The 26,585-nt window shown below is 48.4% G+C and overlaps 1 protein-coding gene across 2 annotated transcripts in view; it reads left to right on the top strand.

Moving 5' to 3' along the window:
* The window catches only part of LOC122425179, a 37,948-nt gene that overhangs the window by 5,525 nt on the left and 5,838 nt on the right, over positions 1-26,585 (top strand). The window contains exons 2-3 of one of the 2 annotated variants that reach the window (XM_043443618.1): positions 5,718-5,857; positions 24,387-24,445. In XM_043443618.1, coding sequence (XP_043299553.1) covers positions 5,718-5,857; positions 24,387-24,445 — 199 coding nt within the window. Of the gene's footprint in view, positions 1-5,187; positions 5,858-24,386; positions 24,446-26,585 lie in introns of those variants that run through there. The other variant, XM_043443617.1, reaches the window with a different exon arrangement.

A 26,585-nucleotide genomic window follows, 5' to 3' on the forward strand; every position in this document is an offset into this window, starting at 1 on the left:
ATGTCAGCTCTTCCATCATGTTCCTTTTTTTTAGTGTGTCTTTCCTAAGAGCAGACACGCTCTTGGCTTTTTAACTTCTTTACCAGAAGTGCTAGTTTCTTGACCCTACTGTGGGCTTACTGACAATTGGAGGATTTAGGCCCAGAGTTGTCACAGGGTCCCTATCCTCCTGACTAGACCCTGCTGGGACAGAAACTCACACCAAGATGTAGAGGGCTGCATTGTCTTCTTGGAAAGGTTTTGGGTGAAAAATGAAAGCCCTGGGATTTCCCTGAAGGTGCAGGGTCTTGAACTCAATGCTCCCAATGCAGGGGGCCCAGGCTTGATCCCTGGTCAGGGAACTAGATCCCACATGCCACAACTGAGAGTTTGTATGCCACAGCTAAAGATCTCACATGCAACTAAGACCTGGTGCCGCCAAATAAATTTTTTTTTTTTTTTAATGCAAGCCATGTCACAGCTTCAAAGCCAAGCATAATTTGGGGAAGGTGGCATAGATTAAGCTGGGATCAGACCTCGAGGCATATGTTTTTTCTGGCTACGTGTTGCCAGAATCAAAAAAGTAAAAAAGTTGCATGGTTGCACATGCAGTGAACGGTTTCTCTCCCATCTTACCCCTTGCTGCTTCTGGTAATAGTTGCGGTCCTCACAAGTGGCCTGGAAGTTGTCTTTCTTCCACCACTGTCTGTGCAGGAGTCCCTAAATCCCTCCTGCCCTTAACCAGGTTCCCAGAGGTTCTGGAATTCAGAGGCTCCCAGAAGGGCAGTGGGCAATCTTCTTCAGGGTCCCTGCTTTTTGTTCAGGCCTCATCGACAGATGGACAGGCAGATCACCCTTCTTCTTTCTCTGATTATAAAATTAATACCTGCTTACTGGGGACTTCCCTGGCAGTCCAGTGGTTAGGGCATCGCCTTCCAATGTAGGGGGTGGGGGTTTGATCCCTGATCTGGGAGCTGAGATCCCACATGCTTCAAGGCCAAAAACATAAAACAGAAGCAACACTGTAACAAACTCAATAAAGATCTTAAAACTGGTCACATTTTTTTTTTTAAAAAAGTCTTTTTAAAAAAATACCTTCTTACCGGGAGAAAAAAGCATACATTTAGAAAAATATGATAAAGAGTTACGGATTATCTGTAAGCCTACTATAGTTCTGGTGTTTATCTTTTCAGGCTCTTGCTGCATCAGGCATGTCGTGTAGCTAGGAACCCACACTCTGGAGTCGTCAGATCTAGACATAGTTCTGTCTCTGCCATTACTACCAGAGTTCAGAAACTAGCCTCTGAGATAGTTTTCTCACCTGCATAATGGGGTAATGATAGTACTTGCTTAAATAAGCTAATGCGTGGCAAGGGCTTAGTCCAGTGCGTGGTGCGAAGTGACTGCCAACAAATGTCAGTTCTAGGCAACCAAAAGGGGGCTTCCCAGGTAATTCAGTGGTAAACAATCCACCTGCCAATGTGGGCAGGAGGCACAGATTCGATCCCTGGGTCGGAAAGATCCCCTAGAGGAGGAAATGGCAACCCACTCCAGTATTCTTGCTTGCAGAATCCCATGGACAGAGGAGCCTGGTGAGCTACAGTCCATGGGGTTGCAAAGAGTCAGACACGACTGAGCAACACAGCACAGGTGACTGAAAAGGACTCAGGCCAGACCAGCGTTCAGAAGGAAGCGCGCTGTTTTAACAGTGGCTTGTTCGTTTCAACAAGTATTTTTTGAGCCACTGCACGCTAGGCATCGTGCTAAGCACTAGCAAGTTAACTAAACAAATCCTTATCTTTATGAAACTTACATTCTCTTGGAGAGATAACAAACTTGTCTATGTGATAAAACATGTCATGATCAGAGGAAAGATCTGTAGGAAAATTCGGCATGATATAGCAGATAGGAACACCATCAGACAGTTGCCATTCAAAGCAGGAAATTCCCTGGCCAGCCAGTGGTTAGTGCCCCAAGATTTCAGGAACTAAGATCCCACAAGCCGATGGGGAGGGGCATGGCAAAGAAAAAATTCAACAAAACAAAAACCAACAAAGTGGTCAGAGAAGCCCTCTTTGAAAAGCTAATGTTTGAGCCAATGTCTGAAGGGAATGAGGGAGCTGAGAGGGAAGGCAGAGAGAGCAGCCTGTGCAAGAGCTTTGAGACGGGAGCATACTTGTCATGTTTGAGGGCGAGTTAGGAGGCCAGTGGGGCAGGGAGGTCGAGGAGGCATGGGGACCCAAGCTCTATGAGCCACTGAAAGGATTGTAACTATTTTTCTGAATGAGATGAGGACCCAGGAGAGGATTGAGGAAGAGGAGTGATGTAATCAGGCCCTCATTAGATCTCAGTACTTGTGTGTCACTTTTTTTTTTTCACTGTAGTGAAAAGCTACTCACCTTAGCCAACCAGACTGTCAACCAGCACTCCCAGCCCTGTGGACGCACACCCTGCGCCCGCCCCCCCCCCCAACCTGCAGCATCACTCAATCCACAGCCTCCTTCACACAATGCTCCCCCACAGGACCTCCTCCCCCAACCCCTGCCCACAAACCTGGGCAGGATTTACATTCCGGAAACATGCCCAGGTGCCTCGAGGCCAGGCCATACCCCCAGCCTTGCTATAAGCTCCTCACCAACCAAAACAGCCAGTGGCCAGCATCGACCCAGGTCTTGCCAAAAGCCAGTTCCCTTACCTAGGAGCTTGTTCACCACTCTCATCCGCCCTCACGCAGCTGGCATCATGACCCATTAACCCGCACAAGATCTTAAAGCCAGAGAGCGTAGAAGACAGGACCCCATCCCAACTTTCAAGGATGGGCAAAGCAGTGTGCCCTCCGTGCTACTCAGACAGCAGGCGAGAAGGAACTTTGTCCCTCCCCAAGCTCTCGCTCTGAGGAGAAAAGGGCCAAGAAAGCATTTTGCAAGTTTGTGTAGAGCATTATGCAAATAGAGCAGTTAGGAAAATGACTGGAGTGTAAAGTCCCAGGTTCTAGTTTGACACCCCATTTTTCTGATAGCTGCCTCCTCCCAGACATTGGCGATGTCAGTCCCAAACACCTAAACTCCCCCCAAACCCCAGCATATTCCCCAGCTTCTCCTTTGCTGTACTTGACACAAAGCAGGTCTTTTATAAAGCGAGGTGGGGGCAGGGATGGGAGGGTGGCCTTGCTTTAAGGCACACACTTTCACCTCCTTGCAGTTCATTGTTTTCATACAAAATTCCAGATGCACAGGGCAGGCAAACAGAAGTCTCATTCATAGCCAGTGGGCCCCCAGACTGCTATTCCCCCCACCCCCCCCCCGCCCCGCCTCCTCCCTCGTGCCTCCCGTTTCAGTCTTGTGTGGAAGTTGTGAAGGTGGTAGAGGTGGGGCAGAGCATGCAGAGGGCGTCCTCCCCCGGAGGCCACATGATGTGGTGGGAAGGCTCTCTCTGCTGGCCTCTGGACTTGACTGGATTCCAGGCAGGTTCCGCTGATCACTAGTAAAATGACCTTGAATGAGTCACCCTTCCCTTCTTTTTTGTAAAGTGTGGTTCTTAGACTCTTTCACAGTCTAGTGGCCCTGACCGCTCGCTATTCATCAGAGTTGACACGTACTTATTATGACACCTCGTGCCTCCTTCTTCCATTCAGTTAAGTTGGCACAGAGCTGAGCATGAAAGCTCCTGGCGGTCCTGGGGAATCTTATCATGGGTTAAAAAGCCTGTCCTTGCGTAGGACACGCATTTCTGATTGCCTACTGCTTTCTCTCTTTTCAGATGAGACCCCACACTTCCCTGTGTTTGTCACCTGAAACTAGTAAAACTACAAACTGCACTGCACATACTTTTTTTTTTTTTAAAGGCTTAAGGCATGGACTCCCTCAGCCCCACACCTTCAGGTCAGCACAAGGTACCGCACAAACAAGGGGCCTGGTCAGCAGGGGAGGCTCCAGGCCTGTGGAGTTGGGGTGGGGAAGGCATCTGGTCACAAAATCCAAATATGTACTGTGTTGCCCTATTTATTTATCAATTTATTTCTTTAGCAGCATGAGATCTTAGCTGCAGCACGTGGGCTCTTTGCTGCAATGTGCAGGCTCCAGAGCAGGGGTCCCCAACCTCCAGGCCGCAGACCGGTGCCTCCTGTCAGATCAGCGGAAGCGTCACATTAGAAATCAAGTGCACAATAAATGCAACGTGCTTGAATCATCTCCAAACCACCCCCTCTGCCCTAGGTCCGTGGAAAAATTGTCTTCCACAAAATTGGCCCCTGGTGCCAAAAAGTTTGGGGACCACGTTCTAGAGCACACAGGCTCAGGAGTGGTGGCGCAGACTTAGTTGCAATATGTGGTATCTTAATTCTCTGACCAGGGATCGAACCCACGTCCCCTGCATTGGAAGGGGGATTCTCTTTTTCTGGCTGCGCTGGGTGTTTGTTGCGGCGCTGGCTTTTCTGTAGCTGAGGCGAGCAGGGGCTACTCTCCGGTTTCCGTGTGAGGGCTTCCTACTCTGGTGGCTTCCCTTGTTGAGAGCACAGGCTCTAGGGTGTGCAGGCTTCAGGAGCTGCGGCGCGTGGGCTCAGTAGTTGCGGCACACGAGCTTCGCTGCTGCGTGTGTGGCATGTGGGATCCTCCCAGATCAGGGATCGAACTCGTGTCTCCTGCATTGGCAGGTGGATTCTGTACCACCGAGCCAGCAGGGAGGTCCCTGTGGGTTGACCTCTTTAGGTGAGCATTAACTTAGCTCTGATACACTGGAGGAGGTGTAGGTGACTGGTGTGTGGAGATTTTCTGGGCAGTTAAGAGGATGAAAACAGAAATGTGTGGTCCCACACAAAGTGGGCTGTCTTCAGGGAGTCGGTGTCTTCAGGGTCTTTGAAGAATGGAATTTGGACAACGTTTATCATGTATACTTCCATGTGTCTAAACTTTATACAGTGAGCATATATCAATTTTGGACCACATTTCATAAATCTAAGATGCCATTGCTTGAAAGATACCATTATTTTATACACTACCATGAAGAAAAACAGCTACCAAATTATCCATTTATGTCACCAATTAGTAAGATATGTCTGAGTTTTTCAGATGTTAAAATGTGGGGTGGGGGGCGGGAAACATGTTAGAATTTGTGAAATGCAGTAATTACTTTTTTTAATTACAAGATATTTCATTTTTGGAAAACAAAGTACTTAATCATCTTTTCCTCTCACCCTCCTTGCTCAGAATGATTTCCTCAAAAAAGCCAAGGGAGATGCATTTCAGGATGACTTCATTATTTTTTTTAGCATTTAGGTGTCAGTTTTACCCCAGGCCCTGGGTGAGGGGTTTTCCTCAGCCCTGGGAATTAGTGGGAACAGTGGTAATTTTCCAAATAAGGGAGCTCAGATAAGGGTCAGATTCTTGTTCCTGATCACATAGTGAGTAAACCACGAGCATGACCTTCAAACCCAGTCTGTTGCCCCGCTCGCATGTCACCACCTGCCCCAGCCCTGAAGGTGTCCTGAGAGGGAAGACGGGCCTTGGAAATAAGCCCTGGGATGAAGGCAGAGCGTCCCTCTCCCAAGCTCAACTGAGTGCACCCTGGCGGTTTCTGATTCAGGGGAGCCGACCTCCTCCATACACGCTCCTCGCTGCCAATCTCAGTGAGTCAGCCTCCACAAGACCTCACTGTCCTCAGTGGGCTGTCTGGCTGTCTGCTTCGTGTCATGCAGCCGTGGCCCAGGGTTACGAGTGTTTTTTCTCTGCCCCGCTCCTCAGATTAGAGCCAGGATTGGAAAGGTCCACCTCTCCCCCCAGCCCTCCCGCCGCTCGGCTTTCTGTGTCCAGGCTGCCCCTGCCCTCCAGCTACTACAAGAGACCAAGATTGAGAGGCTTGTTTCCCCGCTGCCACTATCTAGGTGAGTGGCCTCCATGGGGGGCTCAGCATGGGCTGTGCCTGGGACAGAGCGATGGGCTTTGGGGGGCATGTAGATTAGCAGACTGTGAACAAAATGCACTGCATAGCTCTGGGTCTGTGCCATGGCAAAGTGTAATTTTCAAAAAAGAGGTTTGCATACAACCAGGTAGTGATCACATGTCAAAGATTTATTTAACTCGTTAATGAGGGAACGGGCAAAATGCCAGGGCTGCTTGGAAAGTTTTGAGAAAGTGACTATTCCTTTGCTGGGGCCACCATAACAAATTACCAGGAGCTGGGTGGTTTAAATAGACATTTATTCTCTCACAGCTCATGAGGCCAAAAGTCCAAAATCAAGGTGTTGGCAGGGTTGGTTTTTTCTGGAGGCTTTGAGAGGGATCTGTTTCCTGCCTCCCTCCCAGTTGCTGGTACTTGCTGGCAGTACTTGGGGTTCCTTGGCTTGTAGACATGTCAGTCCAGTTGCTGGTACTTGGCTGGCAGTACTTGGGGTTCCTTGGCTTGTAGATATGTCAGTCCAATCTCTGCCTCTGTAATCACATGGCCTCCTCCTTGTACTGCATGTATCTGTAGTTTCCAGACTTCCCTCTCCTTATAAGGATGCAGGTCATTGGATTTAGAGCCATCCCTAATCCAGGATGACCTCACTGTAACTTGAGTCCATCTGCAGAGAACCTACTTCCAAATAAGGTGACATTCATAGGTACCGGTGTTTAGCATTTGACCATCTCCTTCTGGGGTACACAGTTCAGCTTTTAACAGCATTTACCTAACTCATTTCCCAGGACTCACCATCACAGACCCCTGGTTTCTTGGGACAGTTTGAAGTGCTGGAAAGAGCAGAAGCCTTGGTAGCTTTGGTGTCAGCTACCAAAGGTCTCAAGTAGACCTGAGACCTTGATTGGTCTCAGGCATTCTAGGATTCCATGTAGGCCTATTAACAAGCCTCCAAGGAGAGCAAGGCAGCTTCATGGCTGAAGTCGGTACTGCACCAGGTAAAAAAATGGGGCTATCTGCAGACTTCAGCTCCACTCCTCACTGTGTGTGGCTCTGAACAGTTTTCATCTCTCTGGGCCTCAGTTTTCTCATCTGTGAAATGGAGGTGATAATGGTACCTGCTCCATAAGGCAGGGCTTAAAATAGAACATATGATGTTAGGAACAAATAAATGTTCACTGTTATTAGTCTAGTAGCTCCCACTCACAGACTCACAACTTTGCTCCTTTTTAGAGTGAGAAAGGCTGTCCTACTAAACACATTGGAAAGTTCCCCTACCTTCCTAGGCCGGTCATTGAAGAAAAAAAAGAAATTTATAAGTCTGCCTCCAATCTCCAGCATACACAGCAAGTTCCTGAGTAGGATGAAGGAGGCACTTGATTTTCACCTGCCCAGGTGATGTGTAGACAGATGCCAGCCCAGCCCCCAGCCTTGCTTCCAGATTTGCCCTGCTTTTGTGACCAGGCTCTTCTCTGGCTGGTTGCTCTGGGTCTGATGTGGAAGCTGATTTCCCCCGGTCACTTATCAGCTGGTGCTGCTGGCAGTTTCCTGTTCAGACACTGGTGAACCCCGGTGAGTTAGAAAGAGGGTTTGGGGCCCAGTAGCAAAGGTTGGAAACTAGGACCTCTCCAGCCAGAACTAGAACTGTCTGGCTGAGCCTGAAAGAGCAAATTAGAAGCCTTGGCCTTTGCCATCCAAGTTGGGTGGGGCAAGACCTCTTCGCACATAGTAAGCACCTCACACACTGGTCCTTGGGAAGAGAGCCGCTCCTGCCCTCTGCATCCAGACCCATCCTCCCTCCTCCCGTGGCCAGCACCCATCGCTGCTGCGACTTTGATTATTGTCTGCGACATAAAAGCACCAGCTGGTATAGTGCAAAGTTCCCTCCCACCTGGGCCTCTCTGACCCTAAGTTCATCTGGGAGTTCTTTAAGAACATACCTTTGTGCCCTCAAAGTGTCCCCCTTTTCAGCCCTGGGATAGAGCAGGATTGTTCCTGGGCTTTCAAATTTTCTTTTAAGAGAGTGGGGATTTCTAGAAAAGGGAACATAGAGACAGAAAACAGATCAGTAATTGCCTGGGGCTGGGACTGGAATTGACTGCAGATGAGCAAACTGGGTAAAGGAAGTGTTTGAAGACTGGCTTGCACTGGTGAATGAACCACTGTGTAATTCACTCATCAAACAATGTTCTTCCTGTGGGCAAATTGTACAACATATAATGTAGTCTTAAGATAAAGGTGTTTAAATGTGTTTGTGTGTATGTGTGTGTGTGTATATATATATATGTGAATGTGTGAAAGTCACTGAGTCGTCACTCAATCCGACTCTTTGCCCATGGACTATACAGTCTATGGAATTCTCCAGGCCAGAATACTGGAGTGGGCAGCCTTTCCCTTCTCCAGTGCATCTTCCCAAACCAGGGATCGAATACAGGTCTACCACATTGTAGGCGGACTCTTTACCAGGTGAGCCACAAGGGAAGTCCATATATATAAGCTCATATATATAAAATGGATTCTTTTAACATTAAAAAAAAAATTTTTTTTGGCTGCATCAGTTATTTCTTCATTTAGTTATTTCTTCAGAGGAAATGGAGATCATAATTTTCTGAGTAAGTGGGTGGAGGTTTGAGGAAAGTCTTCCTGGAGGAAGTAGCATTTGAGCTGTCCTGATATTCTGACAAGAATGATGGAGGCAGAGAAAAAGGCAGGTGATTACCTCGTGGGCTTCTCTCTAGTTGCAGTGCTTAGTTGCCCAGCCAGGGATCGAACCCACAACCCCTGCACTTGAAGGCGGATTCTTAACCATTGGACCACCAGGGAAGTCCCTCTAATGAATTCTTTTAAAAGCAAAGTTGGTGAGGGATTGCCATCTTCTAGGAACTTATAGGATATCCGCAGTCAATAGATATGAATTTGATTAAAAAAAAAAAGAGTGGAGGAGAAGTAGAATTGGAAGTCTTGGTCTTAATGAAGTGACCAAGGGTAGGCCCACACTCTGTGACATCCTGAGATGATATTCTTAGGTGGTGAGGGGTGCTGGGGTGAGGGAGTCTCTGCTGGGATTCCCTTGCCCGGCTCTCAGTGGTACGAACTCTCCAATCATACCAGGCACCACTGTGAGCTTTGCCTTTGCCACAGAGCACCTCTGTCTTCCTGTCTTTGTGCAGAGAATTTCCTCCCTCCAGCCCCGAGGAGCAAACATGCAGCCGGGAACAATTGGAAAATCCGGATTGGTCTGGCCTCGTTTTCCCCTAAGCCTGGCCCTTCCCCTTGAATTGGACTAGAGAAGCAATCCAGAGAAAACCCCTGCGCAGATGGAATGGCTTAAGCACCAACTGGACATTTATATACCTTGTAGGCTTTTCTCTCTCCTGGCAGTCCTGATAAGTGGCCTCACAGGAGATCAGAGATAGACGCTTGTCTAAGGTCACACCGGTGTTAAGTGCAGAGCTTCCTCCTCTTTGCACTAGAAACCACCTCCTGGAAGGAGTCCAAGCTGCTTGTTCAGGTGGAAGGTGATTTGACTTGTTTGGTAATCACCTGCCTCCTTCTCTGCCTCCATTATTTTTGTCAGACTAACAGGACAGCTCAAATGCCACCTCCTCCAGGAAGTCTTCCCTCAAACCTCCACCCACTCACCCAGAAAATTATGATATCCACTCCCTCTGGGTGCCGGCAGCAAAGACCCAGAAACACAAGAAGTTTCTTTCCAGAAACCGAGTAGCTCCATCTGGAGCCTGATAGGAATGAGGCTTTGGAAGTCAGAAGGAAACGTGGTCTGTCCCCCAAGGGCACTGGGGAGCTACAGCAGGGTTCTCAGCTGGGGTGGTTCAAGCAGATGTGGTTTTAAAGAGGGTTGTTCTAATGCTGGGTGGAGAATAGATGGATCAGACTGGGGCCAGGGGGAGGTGAGGGGACCATTGAGGAGGCTGCAGCTGAGTCCTGCCCCGGGAGTGATTCAGCAGGAGGGCATGGCCCAGCCCTTCCCTTCACCTTTTTCCTCCTTCTTCACCCTGTACCTGTCCCATGTCCCACTCCCTGGGCTCCAGAGCTTATCTGATGAGCTCCAGGGAGCACTCCATGGCTGCCTGGCTGCTCCTACCAGACTTTTTTATCTGGCTCCTTCTGGAAAGAACGCAGAGGAATGAAGGGCAGACCCTCAGGGCAGCATGACTGTGGAGGAGAAGCGGAAGCACAGGGGCTCTGAACTCCCAGGTTGGGCTGGAAACGGGCCGCAGGCCAAGGGAGAGGCATGAAACAGCTACTCCTGGCTGACTCAGGCCCTCCTGGCCTTCTTATCAGGCCCGAGGAGCGATAAGGGTCCAGTTACTGGACTGCCGGTTCTAGGCCTTTGTTTGGAGCGGCCAGGAAGTGACTTGTGGGGTTTGCCGTGCCTTAAGGAGCAGGGCTGACTCACAGGGGTGGGGGTCTGGGTGTGTCTGGTCCACAGGGTGGGGAGTGGGGTGCAAACGCCAGGCCCTGCACCACCAACCACCAAAGGCCGGGGGAGAGAGGTCTTTGGCGGGAGAGAGTCCAGCCGCCACACCCACCTCCTGACAGCTGGCCACAGGCAGGAGGAGCCCTTGCCCTGCTGGCTTAGGATGGGAGGGGTGGCCCAGGGCGTCTCCTTTCCTTTTCAAACAGAAAATATTTCCAGAATATTATTCTGTTGACTGTCTGCTAAGTGCCAGACACTAGGGGCTCTGCTGGCAGCCATTTCCTTTCATCTTCACTCCAGTAACAACCCTGGGGGGTCAGTGTTACCATTCTCCGTGTTTTGCAGGTGAGGAAACTGAGGCTCAGAGAGAGGAAGTGAATCGCTCAGATTGATGCATCCAGGAAGCAGTAGATTCCAGATTCAAGCTCAGCCCCAAATTCACAGACAACTAACTCTTGAAAAACCAAAATAGGCAGGAGCAGGGGATGGGCATCAGTTTTGTGAACCCCTAGGAGCCATCCATAGCTTGCATCCAGTTCTCAGGGAGCCACAGAAGACCGCTGCCCCAGGGGAGCCCTCCTAGTGAGGTAGGCAGGGTTCTTTTCCAGCCCAGTCCCCTCGACTATATTGGTGACAGACTGGTTCAGGTGTTTTCCACAAGCTAAAAGGGAGGTGATCAACCCCCAGTCATAAATGAGCAGTTGGATGACTCTGCTGGGCGGGCTCCTCTTTCAGGCTCTTAGAAGGTTGGGGGGCGGGGGGAGCGGGCGCGGTGGGGTGCTTGGAGATGAGATAAAAGAACAGGAAATTCCCAACCCAGTGGGAGAGACAAGGCCCTATTAGTCAAGACAGAGAAGCAATTTCCAAAAAAGGGAAGGTTCTGGTCTATGTCACTGAACCATCTATTTGCCGACAGGCCTCTGCCCCCTCAGCATTTCTCAGTCAGGTCCGACATTGATCTCTGCTCGCCTACTGAATGCCCCAGGCTCCTGTTCTCCAGCTCGCTGGCCCTGGGGGAAGGAGAGTCTCTGGCCCAAAAGTCCCAGAGCAAATTCTAATTGGTTTATCTGGAGTCACATGCCTCAAGGGGTTTTATGATTGGTCAAGCCTGAGAAATCTGTATGTAGGTTAAGAAGCAACAGTTAGAACTGGACATGGAACAACAGACTAGTTCCATATCAGGAAAGGAGTAAGTCAAGGCTGTATATTGTCACCCTGCTTATTTAACTTATATGCAGAGAAATGAGAAATGCTGGGCTGGATGAAGCACAAGCTGGAATCAAGATTGCTGGGAGAAATATCAGTAACCTCAGATATGCAGATGACACCACCCTTCTGGCAGAAAGCAAAGAAAAACTAGAGTCTCTTGATGAAAGTGAAAGAGGAGAGTGAAAAAGTTGGCTTGAAACTCAACATTTAGAAAACTAAGATCATGGCATCTAGTCCCATCACTTCATGACAAATAGATGGGGAAACAATGGAAACAGTGACAGACTTTATATTTTGGGGCTCCAAAATCACTGCAGATGGTGACTGCAGCCAGGAAATTAAAAGATGCTTGTTCCTTGGAAGAAAAGCTATGACCAATCTAGACAGCATATTAAAAAGCAGAGACATTACTTTACCAGTTAAGGTCTGTCTGGTCAAAGTATGGTTTTTCTAGTAGTCATGTGTGGATGTGAGAGTTGGACTATAAAGAAAGCTGAGCGCCAAAGAATTGATGCTTTTGAACTGTGGTGTTGGAGAAGACTCTTGAGAGTCCCTTGGACTGCAAGGAGATCAAACCAGTCAATCCTAAAGGAAATCAATCCTGGATATTCTTTGGAAGGACTGATGCTGAAGCTGAAACTCCAACACTTTGGCCACCTGATGTGAAGAACTGACTCATTTGAAAAGACCCTGATGCTGGGAAAGATTGAAAGCAGGAGGAGAAGGGAATGACAGAAGATGAGATGGACATGAGTTTGAGTAGGTTCCAGGAGTTGGTGATGGATAGGGAAGCCTGGCATGCTGCAGTCCACGGGATCACAAAGAGTCGGACATGACTGAGCGACTGAACTGAACTGAAGCTTTGTCTCATATGCTCATCCTTACCTGGGATCTTGTGGTGCAGAAACAGCAGCAGAACCACACAGGATGAGTGGAAGGTGGAAGGGGAACAGATGGAGGCAGGCAAAAGCCACATGAACCCAGGAGCTCACTCCCTACCCATCCACCCTTTCCACACCAGGGTTCTGCTGGACCATGCCTCTGGATGCTAGAGAGTTATCACCAGGGAGGGGCCACTCTTCATCTTCATTTGTTATTATTGTTCAGTTACTAAGTCATGTCTGACTCTTTGCAACCCCATGGACTACAGCAAGCCAGGCTTCCCTGTCCTTCACTATCATCTGGAGTTTGCTGAAATTCATGTTCATTGAGTTAGTGATGCCATCCAGCCATCTCATCCTCCCCTTCTCCTTCTGCCCTCAATCTTTCCAGCATCAGGGTCTTTTCCAATTACTTGGCTCTTTGTATCAGGTGGCTAAAGTATTGGAGCTTCAGCATTAGTCCTTCCAGTGAATAGTCAGAGTTAATTTCCTTTAGGATGGATTGGTTTGATCTCCTTGCTGTCCAAGGGTCAAGAGTCTTCCCCAGGATCACAGTTTGAAAGCATCCATTCTTCGGCTCTCAACCTTCTTTATGGTCAACTCTCACATCTGTACATGACTCCTGGAAAATCCATAGCTTTGACTATATGGACTTCTGTTGGCAAAGTGATGTCTCTGCTTTTTAATATACTGTCTAGGTTTGCCATAGCTTTCATTCCAAGGAGCAAGTGTCTTCTAATTCCATGGCTGCAGTCACTGTCTGCAGTGATTTTGGAGCCTAAGAACTTAAAGTCTGTCACTGTTTCCATTGTTTCCCCATCTCTTTGCCATGAAGTGATGGGACCAGATGCCATGATCTTAATTTTTTGAATGTTGAGTTTTAAGCCCGCTGTTTTCACTCTCCTCTTTCACCCTCATCACCCTCATCTTTAGTTCCTCTTCACTTTCTGCCATTAAGAGTGTTTAGTCTGATTTTCAGTCTCAACACTATTGACATTTAAGGCCAGATAATTCTTTGTTGCTGGGGACTATTCTGGGCATGTAGGATGTTTAACAGCATGCTTCCCCTCTACCACCTGGACAGTGAAAACTGTCTCCTGACCATGGCAAGTGTCCCTAGGGACAAAATTGCCTCTCGCTGAGAACTATTGGTTTAAATGATCCCAGAAGGAGGTCTTGAGGCAAGGATCTAGGGAAGCAGAGAAGTGGATGGGGAGGAGAAGATATTGGGGCCGGGTGTGTGAAGGTTGATGAGCAGGTTGTCACTGTGGGGCTTGGTCCCTCTAAAACAGAGTTCTGCTGAGTTTATGATTAACCTCTCTATGCAGAACTTTATTCTCTTTTTTTTGTCCTGCCCCTTTTCCCCTGAGAATGGAAACATGTCAAAGAAAAGGAAGAACTGAAACCGTGTGAGGGAATATAGAAACAAAGGAAAAACAACTGAGAAAAGCAATGCTAGCTTGAATAATAGTTCAGTGATAAAACAGAATCCTAGTCTCTCCTCAAGGGATATACCTAGCAATCTGACCATATCTGAACTCTCTGCAGAAACTTAAGGCCCCCACCCACCCACACAGATGGGGGATGGTGATCACATGCTGAGTACAAGCACTAGACCCCAGATTGATTGGAACCAGAAGGTTGATGACTGAGAGTCCTGAAACATCACCCTGTTCCCTCACCACCAAACAATCAGAAGAAAGTCCATGAGCTGACCACACACCCTGCAGTCCTCACTGCTAGTGTTGCCTCTGAAAGTCCTTCCCTGAAAAGCATCAGGCAGTTTGGCTGTCTTGAGCATGAGCTGCCCATTCTCCTTGCTTGGCCGTGCAACAGACACTACTTCTCCTTTACCACAGCCTGTATCAGTAGACTGGCTTTGCTGCAGGCCTGAGTTTGGCTTGGTTACAGCCCCACAGGGGAACTGGGAAATGGTATGGAATAGGCAGAGTCGGGAACCAGGGAGCGGGAGTATTTGGGCGCCATCTCCCATCAGACCCCTTGAGGCCCCTGGGAGGGAGGTCCTGTTGGTTCCAGGGCACATGAGACCTGCTGTGTGGCACAGGGGGACCCCTAGCAATGCGGAGAAAGCAGGTGCTGGCAGCTGAGGGCTGGGCCGGTGGTGAGGGACCAGTGGATATGAGAACAACTCAGGAACCCCGAGCAGGGCTTCCTGTTGTTTCTTCCTTCCCCTGATACAACCACGCCAGGATCTGCTTCTCAGCAGGGTCTACGGGCTTCCTTAGTCCCAGGTTCCCATGTTTAGCATCGTCTTTCCTACCACTCCAGTCCCATCAGTCAATTAGAATCCTGATCCTGCTGTGTCCAAGCTGTGTGACCTCAGGCAGATTTCTTACCCTTTCTGGGCTTAAATTTCTCCTATATAAAATGGGGCTAATGAGCTAATGATAACCTGATACATGCTTTCAGGGTCATGAGGCTGAAAAGAAAGAGTGTGTAGACACACAACTAGCTTCACTGTCCGTCTGCCCATTAGGAATCTGGGGGCAAACTTTCCCACAAGGTACTGAAAGCAGGGCTGGCAAACCTGCCTCTGCTCAGGGCAGGGGAGCCATTCGGAGGAAGGCTGAGTCAGCAGACGTGCTAGACAGGGAGTCAGGAGCCCTGAGTGATTACAGCACCCGAGGCAGTCTGAGCATTTGTCATCCGCACCCACTGATTCCTCATCAAAGGCCCAGGGAAGCTGATGATGCAACCTTGGGGCCCTCTGTCAGGCCTTCCCACTGTGGAACTTGGGACAAGTCCTCTCTGTGTGTTTTCCTTTCTGAAAAATGGAGACAAGCTGGCCAAACCTGAACAATATTATCCCAAAATCTGACATTTAAGTACCTGCTATATGCATGTTTGGGCTTCCCCAGGTGGCACAGAGGCTTTAGTAGTTGTAGCTCCCAGACTCTGGAGCACAGGCTCCATAGTTGTGGGACATGGGCTTAGTTGCTCTGAGGCATGTAGGATCTTCCCCCAGGTCAGGGATCAAACCCAAGTATCCTGCATTGGCAGGCGGATTCTTTACCATCAAGCCTCCAGGGACACCCAATTTTTATGTTTTGATACTGGGAAGATATAAGTCAGCCTGGGTACCATTTCCATGTGACAGAGCAAAAATTTAAACCATTATACAATGGCTTTTGTTTCTTTTTCGCCAGCTCTTAAAGTTAACCATCGGTTAGGTGTTATCAGTAAGATCAGCTCTGCATCTGGAGACCAGTTTCTGGTCCTGGAAAAGGGCCAGAGCAAGTTGGATTTGTCAGGATTTCCGGTCCCAGGCAGATGGCAGGACCAGACACTGTATCCTAGTCCTGGGCCTGCCTCTGTCATCCCTGGATGGAGAGCCCCGACCTCTCAGCCTGCTTCCCCATCTGTAAAATGGGGGATCTGGCCTATTCCCGTGTTTCCCCAAATTCAGTTATTTGTAAAGGAACCACCTTTATTCTTTTTGCCATCTCCCATGTCTCTTATTCCATTTTCACTCGTCACCCCCTCCCTCGCAGCTGACTCACTTTTAAAACAAACATATTTGAAAAGGAGACTTCGTGTCACTGTCACAATGGAAAAACAGTGTCACCAGGTAAACGAAGGTAACCATAAATAAACCCCAAACAGTGTTATTAAATCCCAGCTGGTGCTGTTGCCTCTTCTCAGAGGGCAGCCTACTCTTCTGGTTAAAAGAAAAAGTATCCAGAGATGGAGAGGTGTTGAAAGTCACCTACAGCACGCTGAGCCTTTTTCCTTGACCTGCTCCAAAGAGTTGAGAAAGAATTGAAAGGAGAATAAAGTGTTCTCACCTGTAGCACAGAGTAGTGATGTATAGATACTTTGTTCAGTAAAGACTTGTGGAGCTTCAGCTGTGCTGGAAGGCAGGCGCATAGACAGGGTTGGGGTTTGGGAGAGTGGCTAAGAAAATGATTTTTGTTGTCGTCGTTGTTTTTGAAAATGATTTTTTTAAAAAATCTGAGTGTTTTGAATGAAAAATAAACCTCTTTCAGTCCAGAATAATTCCGGGCTTCTCAGGTAGCTCAGTGGTAATGAATCCACCTGCCATGTAGGAGACGCAAGAGGCGCAGGTTCGATCCCTGGGTTGGGAAGATCCCCTGGAAAAGGGAATGGCAACCCAGTCCAGTATTCTTGCCTGGAAAACCCCATGGACAGAGGAACCTGGTGGGCTACCATCCATGAGGTTGTAAACAGTTGGACACGGCTTAGCGACTGAGCACACACACATATGCACGTTTGTGTTACTGAATCATGAATGTGTTATCCCCATTCTACATAGGCTCAGAGGAAGTACACTGTCCGGCTCCTGAGAGTCCATTCTCTGGTCCTGGAAGCACTCCCACCCCGCCCAGCACCAGCACAGTACCTGGTTCCATCAACCAGCTCCCACTCCCAAGTGCTCACTAGCTGTCAGGTGCTATGCTGAGCACAAGGCCCCCAGGCCTTGTCTCCAAGTCCTCCCAGAAAGACTGCAGAGTCAGTACTACTAACACACCCATTCTCGAAAAGAGGAAACTGAGGCTTAGCATGGTGAGCAGACCTCATGCTTGTGAATGACAGATCTAGGGCTTGAACTCAGTGCTACCCGAGTAATCACGAACAGACCAGTCCTGGATCCAGGCCAGCCGAGGAGAAGACGGCAGCAACCTCAGCACGGAGGAGGCACCCTTGCTGGCAGGATCTGAGACTTGATGGCTGTTCCTGCCCAGACAGAACACAGCAGCTGGGCTGGGTGTCTGCTCTCTAGGAGGCTCCAGGCATCGTGTTCCCCTGACTTGTAGCCTGCCAGGCTCAGAGAGAGACCAGGGCCAAGATTAGGGCTGAATGCCTCTGTGGCAACCAGGAAGGGGCAAAGCAGACTGCGGGCAAGGGCACCTCCTCCCTGCACCGTCTGCCTCCTGCTGTCTCAGAGAGCAGCTGCACTGTTGGTTCCTGGTTGAAGCCCCGGAAGAGGGTACTGGGTTTAAGTTGCCACCTCAGTGAAGCCCTCCTGGATTGTTCCATGGGCCAAGCCCCTCCAACCTGCTCATGCATGCAAAGTTGCATCAGTCGTGCCCGACTACCACTTAAAGTCACGCCACCTGGGAAGCCCCCATCTGCTCCTACTGTTACTTAAAGGACCTAGTTGGCACTGACTTCATCTCTGACCATTATCTCAGGTGGTGCTAGTAGTAAAGAAGCCACCTGCCAGTGCAGGAGACGTGGGTTCGATCCCTGAGTCAGGAAGATCCCTGGAGAAGGAAATAGCAACCCACTCCAGTATTCTTGCCTGGATAACCCTATATACAGAGGTACCTGGTGGGCTACAAAGAGTAGCCCACCTAACTGGTGGGGTCGCAAAGAATCGGATGCAACTGATCACATGCACGCTCATACACATGGTGGAAGAAAGTTCTGTATACCTAGAAAGGCCTGGAGTTTTTTTCACCAGGATTCCACAGTCCCCAGCACAGGGCTCCCTCATCACACAGTAAGTGTACAGTAAGTGCTCAGTAAGTGTGGGTGTGCTGACACATCGCCCCACGAGGTGTTTAAGAGGACATGATGACCACAGTGTCACTCTTTGCTCCTGGAGTGGGAGGCAGAATAGGCCAGTGGTTGGAATCCAAGCTCTGGTGTGAAAATTGCTGGTCCGTTCTTGGCTCTGCTTCTCACTGGCTGTGTGACCTTGAGGAAGTTACTTGATCTTTCTGTGCCTTGGTCTCTGCATTCATGAAATGGGAATATAATATTTAGGGAGTGATTATCTAGGTTATTAGGTAGTGTGTGTAAAGCCTGGCAAGAGTGCTGGTTAGTTGTTCTCACACTTGGTCATCAGAGGCTCCTGACATACTACTATGTTTCACTGACTCCAAGATGTTACAGATTATAAGAATACATTAGTTCATGTGCCACTAAGAATAACTCTGCTGATTAAACTGATAGAAAGCTATTATCACTTAGGATGTTCTGGGTTTTTTAGCATTGGGAAGTTTCCTTGATCATACAGTGTATGATCTATGAGTACCTTAAAAGAAAAACGTGGTTGACATAAGTGGATCAAGATATTTTTTAGGCAATGGCAATTTTACCCTGACTGCCACTGTGTCAATAGCAATTTGTGAGATTTGTTGACTCGACTGTAGAGGTGGTAAAAATTTTGGGAAATGTGCTTCTTATAATCAATAAAATAAAAATTCAGCAATACAAGAGGAAAGGCAGGACAATGTTGAGAGAAAAGGCTGAATCTTTTCATTCTTTGGTTCATTCACTCATCTGTTTGACACATAATTACTGAGCACATACTCTGTACCAAGAATTGCCCCTGAGGAGACCTAGGGGTGGGTAGGGAGGGGTGAGGGGGGCCTGAAGGAGATAATCCTCATAAAGGGCATGGTAAATGCCTACTGCATGTTAGCCGTCACTATATTTCTGCTCTGAGGCTCAGGTCTGGATCTCCCACTGGGTCCAGCCGACAACCACTCTCCACCCCAGGCTCTCCTGCTTCTTTCCTGCTGATGGTCATTCACTGTCTTCTGGCTGATTTTAGGTGGCTCAGTGGTAAAGAACACGCCTGCCAATGTAGGAGACCCAAGAGACGTAGGTTTGATCCCTAGATCAGGAAGATCACCTGGAGTAGGAAATGGCAACACACTCCAGTATTCTTGCCTGGAAAATCCCATGGACAGAGGAGGCTGGCAAGGCGACAGTCTGTGGGGTTGCAGAGTCAGACACGACTGAGCACGCATGCAGGCTTCAAGGCCTGTTTAGGGAGTTGCATTAGTTCTCAGGGTGGCAAGGAGGACACTCTGCTCTCTCCTGTTAGGAGAGAGAAGGGTTTGCAGGTTCCCCCTAGGTGCCCCCCTAGGGTTTCAGGAAACCCTAGACAGAGTAGACATGATGAGCTCCTTGTGTGACATTCACCATGTGGGTATTGGTTAGACGTGACCTCTTGCTCAGACCGGTGGCTGGGGCTCATTAAAGTCTTGATCAGAGTGAGGGCTGTGACTTCTGGGTCAGTGGGTGGCTCAGGGTCACCCCGGGGGCTTGGTGCCCTCCAGTCTCCCAAGTGGCTCAGAAATTCCAGCACCTTTGTATCCAAAAGGAAGCATCGTGACTACCTTTTCCACCAAGAAATGACACCTAACAGACACCTGAGACCCTGCTTTGGATGCTCAGGTTGGGAACTGTGCTGACCATCAGGGGGAGTTCACCTTTGTTCCTAATGATAATGGGTGTGAGAGGTGGCTGCAACAGGTGTGGGGAACAGGTGCTTCGAGGGCCAGAAGGCCAAAGAACCAGGCACGGGAGCCCCATCCAGTCTACACCCCTTTCAGTATTCACTTCAACAGATGCCGTCACCCCGTGCAGCAAAAATAGTGTCTAAATGGGGTGATTTGGGGCAGAAGTGAGCAGAAAAGCCATGCAAAATTGGAAAACTCTCCCCAGCTGAGACGAGACTGGGTCCTGAACACGGCTGGGATGCCCCACATAGGCAAGGCTAAAGCCATCCCCCAGGCTTTGTCGGGTCTTACACCATAAAGGTTGGCCAGGCCTAGAGGGGACGATGCCCTGAAGTCCTCTGGTCCAGCCCCCTGACTCCAGGCAGGACAACACCCATTCAGGCCCAAGCTGACTCACCCTCAGTTCTTCACTGGGAAGTGATGTTGCTCCTCCTCATCCTGCCTTCCAGGAAAACCAGGCTTTCCAGAAACCCAGAGCTTGTCTCTTCTAGCCTGGGGGTGGTGGTGGTGGGGGGTGGTAGGGGGAACTGGCTTGGGGCCAGCCCACCCTGAGCTCATCACATTCTTGGAGGCAGGGAGGGGCTGGGCCATCCCTCTTCCAGCCTCCCAAAGTCTGCTGCTGTGGACTGTGGGCTGGCTTCCAGACAGAAGAGCCCAGTGGGGCCCAAGGAGCCACTGTCTGCTTCCATTTGGGAATGAGAGCAACACAAGCCTCAGTTCAAGTCCCCACTCTTCCTGGTCCTCCTTGGCAACCCCGAGCAAGTGATCTAAGCTCTTGGGCTCAGTTCCCATCTGTGAAATGGAGACGACAGTAATGCCTAACTCCTAGGGTTGCCTTGAGGAATAAAGAAGATCTCTTACTCTTTTGCATAGTTCCTGGGGCATTCTTTTTCCTTGGTAAATATTAGCTACCTGGAAAGCTAAAGTATTTAAAGACAAAGGGCATTTTCCTGGTGCCCCCACTTCCAGAGGAGTCAGGAGAGCTGGCAATGGCTCAGCCCAGACCCTGGGGACGGGGGCAGCATGGTGGTGGTGCCTGAGGGCTACCGGAGCTAGTGGGGAGAGCACAGGTTTTGCAGCCAGACAGCCTGGGTTCAAATCCCAGCTCCACCTGTCACTGTGATATTGGGCAAACCACTCAGCCAACCTTCTGTGCATCTCAGTTTCCCCCTCTGCAAAATGGGGGAAATAATAATAGCAGATTCTCAGATTATCATAAGGATATTACGACTCCTACTACAAAGCACTTAGAACATGTAACACACACACTAAGTCTGTCTGGCCATTATTGTCTGTATTTTTTGAGTCTGTCCAGAGTCCTCTTCATCCACCCCCAGTCATAGCAATAACAATAATAATAACACTGACAGCCACAGTTAATTGTCCTCCCCCTTATACATTCTCTCAACAAACCCACGACACCATCCGCACCTTCCAGGTGGGGAGACTGAGGCTCAGGAAGGCTGGGTATGGTGGCCAAGATCACACTGGTAGAGACAGGATTTGAACTCAGGTCTCTGACTGCAGAGCCCACACCCTTAGCCATTGGCTAAGCTGCGCTTTTATGGGGACTGCAGGGGAGGCGGAGACCCAACACATAAACCCTCGAAAACCAACAGACCTTGAGACAGTGGCCTGGCAAACACTGACTGTCCCGGCGTCCAGGTGCTCAGAGTGTTCAGAGAGGGGGTGGGTGTAGCCCAGGCCCTAAGGACTGGGTAGGATTTGAACTGGAGCACTGGATGGGGCTGTGGTTTCAGGTGGGGGCAAAGGTGTGGAGGTGGGGCTGGGCGGGGCGCAGGTGGGGCCACACCGAGAGGCTGGTCGGGGATAAAGTCAGGGGCAGGCGAGGGGGCTGGCCAGCCTCCAAGTGGACTTCTGGCACCACGTCAAAGGCTGAGGCCCAGAGCTGCCTCAAAAGCCCAGAACTAGAGACCCAAGGACAAAACGGATACCTGGCTTGCACTCAGCCTAGAAGCGGGATCAAGGAGAATGGCTGGAGCCCTTCCACCCTGCTTGCTTAGTCTGTGTTCCTCTCCAGGCCAACACAGCCAACACGACAGTGGGCATCCAGGGCACACCCAGCACACGCCGCCCACCCCGCCACCCATCCCCACCCCTGACACGGGACTCCCTACGAAAACAGATCCAATCCACCGTCAGCAGTGAAACTTTTATTGGTGGTTTCTTAGGAATGTAAAAGGCGAGCTTCCTAGAAGCACAAGAGTTCCCGAAAAATCCGACCTCTCATTTCCAGCTTCTTCTCTAGAAGCTGCTTTCCCAAGGCCACAGCTTCAAGTCTCCTCTCCACCCCAGCCGCTCCTCTCCTTGCTCGCAAAGCCCCATTCGGCCTGCAGCCGTCACACACATACACCGGGGGCCGTGAGCAGGACAGGCTACGTGGTTTGCAGGGCCTGGAGGAGAATGAAAACATAGGGGCCCTTGTTCAGAAAGTAAGGAGAATTTCAAGATGGTAACCGCAGAGCATTAAATCAATGTGGGCCCTTCCGAGCACAGACTAGCATCCCTGGGGAGCTGACCCTGGCCCGCCCGGTATGGACTAGAACGTCAAGTCCCAAGAATTTTTTCTTTTTTTTTTCACTTTTTAAAACAGATTTGGTAACTTTACTGCTGGACTTTGTTTTAAATTGGAGGATAATTGCTTTACGACGTTGTACTGGTTTATGCCATATAGCAACGTGAATGAGCCATATGTGTACATGTTCCCTCACTTGTGAACCTGCCTCCTGAAGTTTCATGAATTTTAAAACTCCCACCCCAAATTTCATGAATTTTAAAGCTGAAATCTGAGATTCCTCTCCTTCCACCCCTCACCCCCCAAATAAACGCATATTTTAAAGATAGCTGCCCGGGGCCATATCCAACCCCACCCTCAACTCTCAACAGCTCACATGCTGCCCTCAATCCCACAATAGAAATGTTTGAGGTCTCCTATTTGAACTGATCATACATTTTGCAAAGTGCCTTTCCGTGTTTTTTACAGGAGAGGAGTTTATCATCTCATTTTACAAATCAGGCAAACAGATTCAGAAATGCCCACCTGAGCTGGCACCTTGCTGGCCAGTAGATCGTGCCACTAAACCTCTGGCCTCCAGACCCCTCAGCCTGAAGCCACTTCCACCAAAGAAAACATCTGGATGCCATATAAGGTGAAAGAATAAGTGCAAACCTCAACACCGAGGGAATTCATTTAATTGTCTGGTAACAGCAATTTCTCATGTTGAAAGAGCCTCACCCAACCCAGACATACACCAGGCCTGAATCAGACCTGCATCAGCAGAAGTTCTGATGGAAATGTGGGAAGTGTCCCCATCCTTGCCTGACTCATCACACCCGATGCTCCTGCAACCACAGACCGAGAAGAAAAAAGGGGGCCCCAAGCTTTTATTCCAAAAGGGTATAGGAGGGTTAGTCACTTTGTTTTACTCCTCTTTAAAACCTGGGAAATCTTTTTCTTTTTTTTTAAGTGAACTGTTACTTTTGGAATCATTTTAGATTTACAGAAGAGGTGTAATGATAATATGGAGAGTTCCCTTAGCCAGTTTTACCCATTAATTTTTTCTTTTAACCTCTAAATTTTCCAGCATTTATTTCCTGAGAATGAAGCCATTCTCCTATTAATATATAACCATACACCATTATCACCCCATTATTAACATTTATATTTCCGAAGTGGATTTGTCATAGCCAAGAAACTGGCACAAGGCTATTAACTAAACTCCAGGCTTGATTTGGGCTTCACTTGGATTTTTCTGCTAAATGTCCTCTTTCTGTTCCAAGACTCAATCCAGGGAAGAGCATGACGTTTACCTGTCACGTCTCCCCTCTAGTCTGCAACAATTTCTCCCTGTTTTTCAAGACATAGATAGTCTTAGGAATTGCCTGGTGGTCCAGGGGTTAGTACTCGGTGTTTTTCACCGCTGAGGGTCTGTTCTTTAAAAAGAACACCACAGAGATGGGTGCCCTTCTCATCACATCCTATCAGGGCTCTGTGGCCCCCACATGACACCACTGGTGAGATTCTCCTTGACCCTGTGCGTAAGCTGGTATCTGTCAAGCTTTTCCACTGTGAAATGACTATTTTTCACTTTCCAAACTCGACTTTTGGAAATGAGTCCGTAAGTCTAAGTTACCCTCAAGTGGGACAGGGATTTTCTTTCCTTCTCTTTTTTTTTTGGCATGTAGGATCTTAGTTCCCCAACCAAGGACTGAACCTGAGTTTCCTGCAGTGGAAGCTTAGAGTCAACCACTGGACTGTGAAGGAAGTCCCGAAAGCTTGGTATTTTTAATGTTAATTAAAGTAACTTAAAAAAAAAATTCTGGTTTAAAGTGCAAAAGATACGAAAGGATACAAGGCAAAACTTTTCTCCCCATCTCAATCTCCACAAGTAACAATGTTAACCATTTTCTTATGAATCATTCCAGAGGTATTTTATGCACAGACATGTAAACATACATATTTTGTTCCACCTTTCTTATACAAAGGTAGCACATTGGCCACACTCTTATGCACCCAACCACAGTGAGACCCTATAAACCACACAAATTGTTTGACATGATGGATGATTAAACAAATCACAATATTGTAGAGCAAGGGCCTGGCCACCACCACCAGCGGTTACACAAATAAATAGTATCTGTTATCATGAAAAAGTAATATGTCAAATGAAAATAAAATCAAGTGCAGAGCACACATGATTTCTTTTGGTGAATGATATCTTTCAGGAGGATAAAGTTCAGAAGTCACAGGAGACTGTACATGCCCAAGATAAAACAGAAGACTAGTGAGTATAATGTTTTGCAATATGTAGAAGAAAAATAAAACGATGGGGTTGTGAGCTTTGGGGGAATGCAAACTCGAGGATCCCGAAGCCAGCCACTGGTAGATGGCAAGACCTTGTCAGTCTTTTCCTCATCAGGGAGCTTAGGGTGGTTTGACTTTCTAGAATCCGTCTCCTTGGAAGGAGGGTGTTTGCAGTTAACTGCATTGTGGAAATAGGAGTAGAGCAAACACCCCACCCAGGGCAGGGACAGGATGTAAATTCCTCAGTCCTGAACTGTCAGGCTCCAGGCCACACATTTGTGGATGCCCCATACCCCAGCATGCCCACAGCCTACAGGATGAGGCTTTCAGCCTGGCACCTCTTTATTCATTCATTTATTCACCCATTTATCCACCCAATCATCCATCTGCTCATTCGTCCATCCACCTATCCATTCATTCATTCGTTTATCTATCCATCCATTCACCTTTCCACTCATTTGTTTCCTTCTTTAACTCAGCATTTATTATGTGGCTGACCCTTTTCCAGACAGAGGGACACAGCTGTGGCTGAGATGAACCCAGGCCCCTCCTCATGGAAGGTACAGTCTGGTAGAGAACTGACCCAGTGTGGGGAGCGCCTCAGCACCTCAGGCATTTTAAGATCACAGAAGGAACCACACCACCTGAGGAGCAGGGCTGCTCCATGGTGGGGGTTACAGCTAGGCTCAGTGGGAGTTAGTCACTGAACTGAAGGGAGAGAAGGGAAATTCCAGATGAAGGGAACAAGAAAAGACCCACAGACCAGAACTAGCACCCAGTAACCAAGCCCTTGTCCCAGTTTGGACCCTGTGCCAGGCTCTTGGCAGTCAAAACCCCTCAGTTCACCCCAGAGTAGCCTTGTGAGGAAGACAGTATGATCTCCTTTTTGTCTAGCTTTGTTGAGACATTATTGACATACAATATGTTAGTTTAATATATTGCACTGATTTGATACATATATCTATATTATGAAAAGACTGTTACAGTAAAGTTAGTTAGTACCCCCATCCTCTCACATAATTACCATCTTCTTGTAGTTCTAACATTTAGGATCTACTCTCTTAACTTTCAAGTATCTAATACAGTACTGTTAATTACAGCCACCATGCTCCACATTAGATCTCCAGAATTTATTTATTTATTTTTTTTTTTTCAGAATTTATTCACTATAAGTCTGGAAACGTGCACCTCTACACCCACCACCTCCCCATTTCCCTCACTCCCTGGCCCCAGCAACCACCAATCTACTTTGTATTTCTATGAGTTCAACTCTTTTATGTTCTACAAGTGAGAACATACAGTATTTGTCTTTGTCTGCCTTATATTGGGGCTTCCCTAGTGGCTCAGTGGTAAAGAATCTGCCTACAATGTGGGGAGCCACAGGAGATGTGTGTTCGATCCCTGGGTCAGGAAGATGTCCTGGGGAAGGGCATGGCAACCCACTCCAGTATTCTTGCTTGGAGAATCCCATGGACAGAGGAACCTGGCAGGCTATAGTCCATAGGGTCGCAAAGAGTCGGGCATGACTAAAGCGACTTTGCATGCATGCATGCATGCCTTATTTCACTTAGTATAATGCCTTCAAGGTCTATATTGTTGCCAAAGACAGGATCCTTTTTTTTTTTTTGCTTAATAACATCTTTATCCAGTCATCCAGTGATGGCACCTAGGTTGTTTTCACATCATGACTATTGTGAATAATGCTGCAGTGAACATGTGAACTCATCTCTCTGAGGCAGTGATTTCATTTCTTTAGGATATATACCCAGAAGGGGCATTGCTGGGTCATATGATAGTTCTATTTTTAATTTTTTTGAAGAACCTCCATACTATTTTCCTGAGTGGCTGCGTCAGTTCACCTTCCCAGCAAAAGTGCACAAGGGTTCCCTCTTCTCCACATCTTTGCCAACACTTGTTATCTCTTATTTTTTTGATGACAGCCATTCTAAAAGGTGTGAGATGATATCTCATTGTGGTTTTGATATGCATTTCCCTGATGATTAGTGGTGTTAACTATCTTTTCATGTACCTGTTGGCCATTTGGATATCTTTTTTGGAAAAATGTATTATCTCCCTTTTAAAGATAAGGTTGCTGAAGGTCAGGCCTGAGGTTTACTTTC

This window comes from Cervus canadensis, chromosome 22 (assembly GCF_019320065.1).
Source record: "Cervus canadensis isolate Bull #8, Minnesota chromosome 22, ASM1932006v1, whole genome shotgun sequence".
Classification (NCBI taxonomy): domain Eukaryota; kingdom Metazoa; phylum Chordata; class Mammalia; order Artiodactyla; family Cervidae; genus Cervus; species Cervus canadensis.